The sequence below is a fragment of the Octopus bimaculoides genome, chromosome 7 (genome assembly GCF_046866305.1).
Source record: "Octopus bimaculoides isolate indiv1 chromosome 7, ASM4686630v1, whole genome shotgun sequence".
Classification (NCBI taxonomy): Eukaryota; Metazoa; Mollusca; class Cephalopoda; order Octopoda; family Octopodidae; genus Octopus; species Octopus bimaculoides.
This window is the reverse complement of record NC_142934.1, coordinates 58,775,108-58,782,607: the sequence shown is the minus strand read 5'-3', so window position 1 is coordinate 58,782,607 and position 7,500 is coordinate 58,775,108. Positions and strand designations below refer to the sequence as shown.

At 34.1% G+C, this 7,500-nt stretch overlaps 1 protein-coding gene across 6 annotated transcripts in view; it reads left to right on the top strand.

The window, feature by feature from the left end:
* The window catches only part of LOC106873188 (uncharacterized), a 713,512-nt gene that overhangs the window by 204,757 nt on the left and 501,255 nt on the right, over positions 1–7,500 (top strand). For all 6 annotated transcript variants that reach the window (XR_016242634.1, XM_089355369.1, XM_089355373.1 and 3 more), the window contains exon 2: positions 6,654–6,725. Coding sequence is in view for 5 of the 6 variants with exons in the window: in XM_089355369.1 (XP_089211495.1) it covers positions 6,654–6,725 (72 nt within the window). In the remaining variant the exon portion in view is untranslated. The remainder of the gene's footprint in view (positions 1–6,653; positions 6,726–7,500) is intronic.

Here is a 7,500-nt window from a genome sequence, read left to right as displayed (position 1 = left end):
TTGAAGCCGATGGCGATTTTATTGAGTAAATTTACTCTTTAATATTTCATGTAATTTTAGTAAATATATCTGTTAAAGTGTTATTCTTATTTTGGCGTACTTTACACACACACACACACACACACACACACACACACACACACACACACACACACACATATATATATATATATATATATATATATATATATATATATATATATATATGTTGTGCGTCAGATATTTGAGGATAGATTTATGTTTATAAAAAAGAAAACAGATATATAATGATAGATAATAACTTTATTTAGTAAAAATACTATGAGGAAAAAATAACCTTCTTTTCTATACTGTTATTCAATAAAACCACCTTCAGCTTCGGCACCTGCTTCTATATGAGATCTAAATCATCTACATGCTTGAATCAAACGGTCCTGGTTCCATTTGGACATTACTCTGACTATGGCAGCCTTCAAAAAATCTTTGGTGTTATAGGTGTGTTCATTGACCTCTCTGTCAACAACGCTCCACATATAATAGTCCAACAGATTGAGATCTGGGGAATTAGGAGGCCAAATGTTAGGGGTTATGTGATCATGAAAATTTTCAGCCATCCATTCCTGTGTTACTAGATCCATGTGTGATAGTGTACGGTCTTACTGAAATACATATGGCCTTCCATTGCATACACTGTCTATCCAGGGCTTAAATATTATCTCCAGTGTAAGGCAGTGCAATCTGAGGACGACGTTATTATTATTATTATTATTATTATTATTATTATTATTATTATTATTATTATTATTATTGTTGTTGTTGTTGTTGTTATTATTATTATTATTATTATTATTATTATTTTATGTTTGACTTTTGTTTTGCATTTGTACAAGTTGGATCCAAGTCTCACCCAGAGACCTCAAGAGACAACAAGTTAGAAGTTCATGTAGGTGTTATGCCTAGGGTACCATATATTTGGATTTGTACAGTTTTGTTCAAGTGAATGTTTAAGAAACCATAAGAAAATTATGTTTGCTTTAAAATTTGAGATCACATAGACAGTATTTTACGTAGGATATGGGCAGTTCCCATGAGCACTATCTTTTGGACTTCAACCATTTTGGGGTTTCCTGGTATCTGAGCTAGGTAGTAATCAGCCCGTTTCGCTGTCATTCCCAGGGCACCTATGACAATAGGTATTGTTTTCGTCTTCAGATTCCACATTTTGCTAATTTCTATTTCAAGATCTTTATATTTGCTCAGTTTTTGGTAGGTCTTGACAGATACGTTTATATCAATTGGGACAGTCATATCAATGAGGAGGCATGATTTTTGTCTGAAGTCTTTCAGTATGATGTCTGGCCTATTTGCGTCTATCTTTCTGTCAGTTTGAATGGTGAAGTTCCAGAGGAGTGCAATGTGATCATTTTCAAGTACTGGGGGTGGTTTGTGTTCCCACCAGTTTTTATCATGGGGCAAGTCCAGGTTTTTGCATATTACCCAGTGAATATATTGTGCAGCTCTATCATGCCTGTTGAGATACTCTGTAGGCGCAAGCAGACTGCACATGGAGACAACATGATCGATGGTCTCATTTTGTTGTTGGCATATACGACATAATGGGGAGCTGCCGTTCTTTAATATGTTGGCCTGGTAGTTCTTTGTAGGTAGGCATTGATCTTGGGCTGCTATGATAAACCCCTCTGTTTCTGATTTCAATCCAGAGGCCATTAACCATTGGTGGGTAAGGGCTTTGTCAATATCTGCATTATTCGCTCTCTTTGGGTATTTGCCATTGAGAGGTTTTCCATGCCATTTTTCAGTCATAATAGCTAAGGCAGCAATTTTAGCACGGGTTTTCAAGCGCTTAGCTTTTTCTGTAGGTGTTTCTAGTTCGTCTAATTCTTGAATTTGTTGCAATTGGAATTCACTTAGATATTCCTTTGCCTGTTTTGTTACTGAGTAAGATGCTTTCTTGCTTTCATATTTTAAGACAAGTTTTAGCATCCAGTCCTCAGAGTTTTTCATATAGGTGTCTAGGCCAATTGTGGCTACCTTCATTGATAATGCCAGCTGTAGTAGTCCTCGACCTCCCTCTTTTCTTGGCAGATAAAGACGTTCTATATCTGCCTTAGGGTGGTGCATTCTATGCATTGTCAACAGTTTTCGTATTTTTCTGTCAACATTACATATTTCAGTAATTGACCAGTTAACGATGTTGAAACTGTAAGTCACGACTGGTATGGCTAGAGCATTGATCGCTTCGATCCTGTTTCTCGCGTTCAGCTCTGTCTTCAGTATTGCTCTCACCCTGCGATAACATTCTCTTCTGATCCTTTCCCTCATCACTGAGTGCTTGATATTGTCCCCTTCAATTACCCCTAGGTATTTGTAGCTCTCCGCTGGTTCTAACTCTTTTATGACATTTTGCTGGTCAAGGTTCACATTAGATGTATTTGTCATTTTTCCTTTGATAAAGATAGCTTTTGCACATTTATCAAGGCCAAATTGCATCCTGATGTCATCACTGAATTGTTTAACAATCGCTAGTAGGCCTTTGAGTTGTTGGTCATTTTTTGCAAAGAGCTTTAAATCATCCATGTAAATGAGATGATTTATATTTTTATCAAATATTTTATAACCATACTGTGCATCATTGAGCAATTTTGAGAGCGGTATTAGGGCTAGACAGAAGAGGAGTGGTGATAGTGAGTCACCCTGGAAAATGCCACATGAAATTCTTACATCTCCAGCATTTAGAGATTCATTGTCATTGTTCAACATCAGTGTGGTTCTCCATGATCTCATACTTACAGATAAAAAGTTTCGCAGAGTAGGAGCTATTTTATACATTTCCAGACATTTCCTAATCCAGCTATGTGGTAGGCTATCAAAGGCCTTTTTATAGTCTATCCAGGCTATTGACAAGTTTTTGTGTCGCTTGTGACAATCTTCTAAGATCATCTTATTGATGAGTAGCTGATCTTTACAACCATAAGATCCACGTTTACATCCCTTTTGCTCATTAGGGAATATGCTACTTTCTATTAAAAAACTATAGGTGTACTCGGTTAGGACAGATGTTAGCGTCTTATACATTGTTGTTAAGCAGGTTATGGGGCGATAATTTTTTGGTTCGTTTGTTTCCTCATTTTTTGGAAGCAGGAATGTTAAACCATTAACTAGCCAAGAGGGCATCAAACTAGGATTTTGCAAAACATCGTTGTAAAGTTTTGTTAGCAGTTCATGGCTTTCTGGGAAGGCATTCAACCAGAAGTTAGGAATTTTATCCTTTCCTGGAGACTTCCATTTGCTTGACCTCCTGAGAGCAGATCTTATATCTTCTACCCTGACCCCCTCCCACTTTTGCTCCTCTAAGGAGTCTAGGTCTGTAGCTATTCTATCAATCCAAGGGGCCTTTTCATTGTGTGTTTTATCTTCTGCCCAGATTTTATTCCAAAATTCTTGCACTTCTTCTTTTGATGGGACAGACTTTATTGTTACTGGTGTTTTCCCTATCTTCCTGTAGAAATTTTTGGGGTTATTTTTGAACATGTTATTATCTCGGAAGAATTTAACACGCTTTTCATACCTTGCTATGCGGGCAGCTTTAGCACATACCTTTTGCTTGATGGTTTCTATGGTGGCATCAATGTCAACTATGGTTTTCATGTTATATTTTTTCTTTAGTTTTTGGGTCTTTGTAGGTTTGATACTCTTGTCAAATTTAAGGTTTTTCAAACATTCTATGTCAGATCTAAGCAGCTTAATTTGGTGTTGAATGCGTTCTTGCCAAGAAGGCTTTTTGTGGGAGTGTTGTCTTTTTCTAATCTTTTCACCACATAGAATCGTTGAGATTCTTGCGGATGCATAGTACAGGTGGTTGAGATCTGTAATATCAACATCATTAGCTGAAATTATATCCTTAAGTGCAAGGCGGATTTTACCAATTATTTTCAGGTTTTGGTTAGAATTGCGAATTTTGGGGAGAGTGTCGCGTTCATTCATACTAGTTTCTTTAATTTTCAGCCATTCAATCATGATTTGATTTTTTAGATCATGTAGTTCTGTTGCGTCGATTTCTGTATGACTTCCTTCATCTATTTGATTTTCACCTGCCTTAGTGTTTATGGTTGGTTCAGAGAGTATTTTATTTTGCCTATCAGTTACCTTAACTCTTTCAATTATTACTGTATTTTCATCAGCCTTGGGCTGGTTTATAATTATTTCCTCTGTAGTATCTTCTTTAGCTGCAGTTTCATTCTTTTTATCCTTTACTGCTTGCTTAATTTGGTCAATCTCTATTTCAGTTAGTAATTTTTTTTTATAATGTTTCTTCTGACGTTGGCAAGTTTATTACTGTCTATGTAGGGTCTTACTGCAAGGTGTTTCTGTCTCCAGTTTAAGTAGGTTTGTACAGTATTAGATTTATCTGTAGGGAAATATATGGCACGGTAGAAGGCTCTAAGAACTTCTTTATTATCTTCCCTAGACCATTTTTCATTCTTTATCTTTTGGTTATTTGATGACGAGCATGGATGGCCATCTGTTGGAATATTCCGGTTGTGGGGTACTTCCAGCTCCTGTGTGTCGGGAAGATTTGAACCAGTAGCAGATTTCTCGTCTCGGATCTGGTTCATTATCCGAGTAAGTGGTCCTTTATAATCCGGTCTATGACCATTGCGGTTTATATTTTGTTTTATTAACAGTGAGGCATAACAAGCTTCGACGTTGACGCTAGGGGACGGATCTGTCTGTTTAGGGTAAGTTTTTTGAGACAACACCGTCTCCGAGCTTTCGTGACGTAGCTTCTTAAGGCTAGCAGATCTATTTCGAGTGAGTGGCCCTTTGTGATTCGGTCGATAACCACTCTGGTTTGTGATCTGCCTTGTTATCATTGAGGCATGACGAACTTTGGCGTTGACATTCGGGGACGGATTTGTCTGTTTAGGGTCAGTTTTTTGAGACAACACCGTCACCGAGTTCTCAGCATGTAAACATTGCTCGTAGCGTAGTTTTTTAAGGCTAGCAGATCGGTATTCATCTGTATTTTTTTTGTTGATAGATTTATCTCCAGGCATAGTGTATTTTTGTGTGTGTGTGGCGTTTTAAACTTATGAATGGTTCACTGTCTGTATTTGTTCACAAAATGAAAATAAACAAAGAAGAAAGAAAAAAAGTTTTGGTTTTGCTTCGTTTGTGATATGTGTTTTCGTATCCGTAAGTGTGTCCTGTGATTTTTACGTAGTTCTGTAAACATTAAGATGCATGTGTAGTTCTATGGGTATCAAAACGTATATATCATTGTGTACACGTTCAAGTGTATGCGTAATTATTCAATATATGTACTTACTATTTTGTTCCATTTCTTTTTTTTTATATAGTTTGTAAACTTTCCGGTGTTGGTTTTGCGTGTGTGATCGCACGTGTTTCATTGAGACATCGTGCATAGGAGGTCCTGTGCTTTGTATTGCAGTGAAATTTCATTTTTTAAGAATAAAAATATTCTTAAAAAAATTATCTTCGTTAAAAGACCGCTTCCTTCAAATCTTCCACCGGTTCTTTTGGCTAATTCCATCGATGTTATTGGATTAGATATGTTTTTGTATAGGGAGCCCGGTGTAGCACATCCATGTTGTTATTCAGCCCGGTGCTGCTCTTATTATTATTATTATTATCATTATTATTACTATTATTATTATTATTATTATTATTATTATTATTATTATTATTATTATTATTATTATTATTATTATTATCAATCATCATCATCATCATAATCATCATCATCATAATCATCATCTTCATTGTTGTTATCATTATTTATAATAATTATTTATAATAATTATCGTTATTCTGCTCAAAATTTTAATAGGTGTTAGTAACACATCTGCTGTTTTCATCATCGCAACAGGTTTTCCCATCCAATTCCTGTTTCATTCACTGCGAGACTAATTTTACAATTACATCAATATGGTTGGAGTTTTTTTCCCATCACCTATAGACTGTCAAACATTATTGAATCATTATGTTGATACTAACTTTGCTAAAATCACTGTATATTATTTGATATCACTGTAATCATTCTAAAATTATTACGAAATAAAGTCTCTGGATTAATTGAAATTTCGCTGTTAAATGTCAACGCTATCTCGTGCAGTTGTCTTGATTTATATATAAAATGGAAAATAGGAGCTCTACTTCTAAAGCATAAAAAATAGAAATCACTACTAAAATGTTACATAATTTTAAACTTACATTAATCTAATACCTGTCTAACAGACTAATTTGTATGATATCTATTTATATGTAGGTCTTAGCATTAATCTGGGGGTGATATAAAAGATGCTGATCCAATAGCTACCTGAATGAATTAAATATTTCTGCTTTTTTTCTTACACTTCCACCTATAGATATTGTCGACTCTTGATCTATTTTCTATAGCTTTTGAAAGTTATCGATCTGCCGAAGAAAATCTCTGATTTAAATATTGCTTAAAAAATCGATTTCTTACTCCTATAACACTGAATATATTTTGTTATGCTTGTACCATTTAGCACTTAGATGTCTTTAACGGCAGCTACCGCAATACACTGTATCATTTCTAAAGAAACGTAAATTGCTTTCAAACTATCAGATTCAAAGCTAACACATCTTCTGTCACTCTCTTCTTGCAGAGATCTCAGTGTAAACAACATCTACCAACTTCCAGACTATGCATTTGCTAACCTTCCAAAACTAAAAGAATTGTAAGTTTTTACAACTTTTAACTTTTCTTCTTTTATTATAGTTCATTTATTTGTTAGTTGTTTCTTTTCATGACAATGAAGCATCGAAATAAATGCGTTTCGGTATATAACTTCGAAACTTCACCATTTGAACGTTTTTTGCCTTTTTTCCTACAAAAGTTGATAAAATAAATAGCAGTAATAAACTGCATCCGATCAATAAAAGATTTCTACCTGAGAAATCATCCCCCTCTGTCTTACAAAACCAAATTTGCACATGAAAATACAAAACTGAAAATATATAATTGATATGTTGAGGTTATTTCTAATTTTATTAATCAATGACTTAATAAGTCTTGTTTTAATGTAAATCTAACAGGTGAATTTTCAAATGAACCTTGTTTCGGCAATTCGTATTATATTTAACGAATTCATTTTCAATCAGTAGATTAATCCTATTTTTTTCAACTAATTCAAATGCAGTTGGAATAATTTATATAGATTTAAAACATCTGAATACGATTGGAATCTTTGGCGATTATAAGAACACAATATGTAGTTTAGTGGTTTAGAGTTTTGATTTGTTAGTCTTGCAGGTTCGCAAACATAAAAGAAAAATGAAACACATATACGTTATTGTACTGTGATATATATATATATATACATGTATATATATATATATATATATATATATATATATATATATATACATATATATATATATATATATATATATATATATATATATATATATATATATATATATATATATATTTATATATGTGTGTGTGTGTGT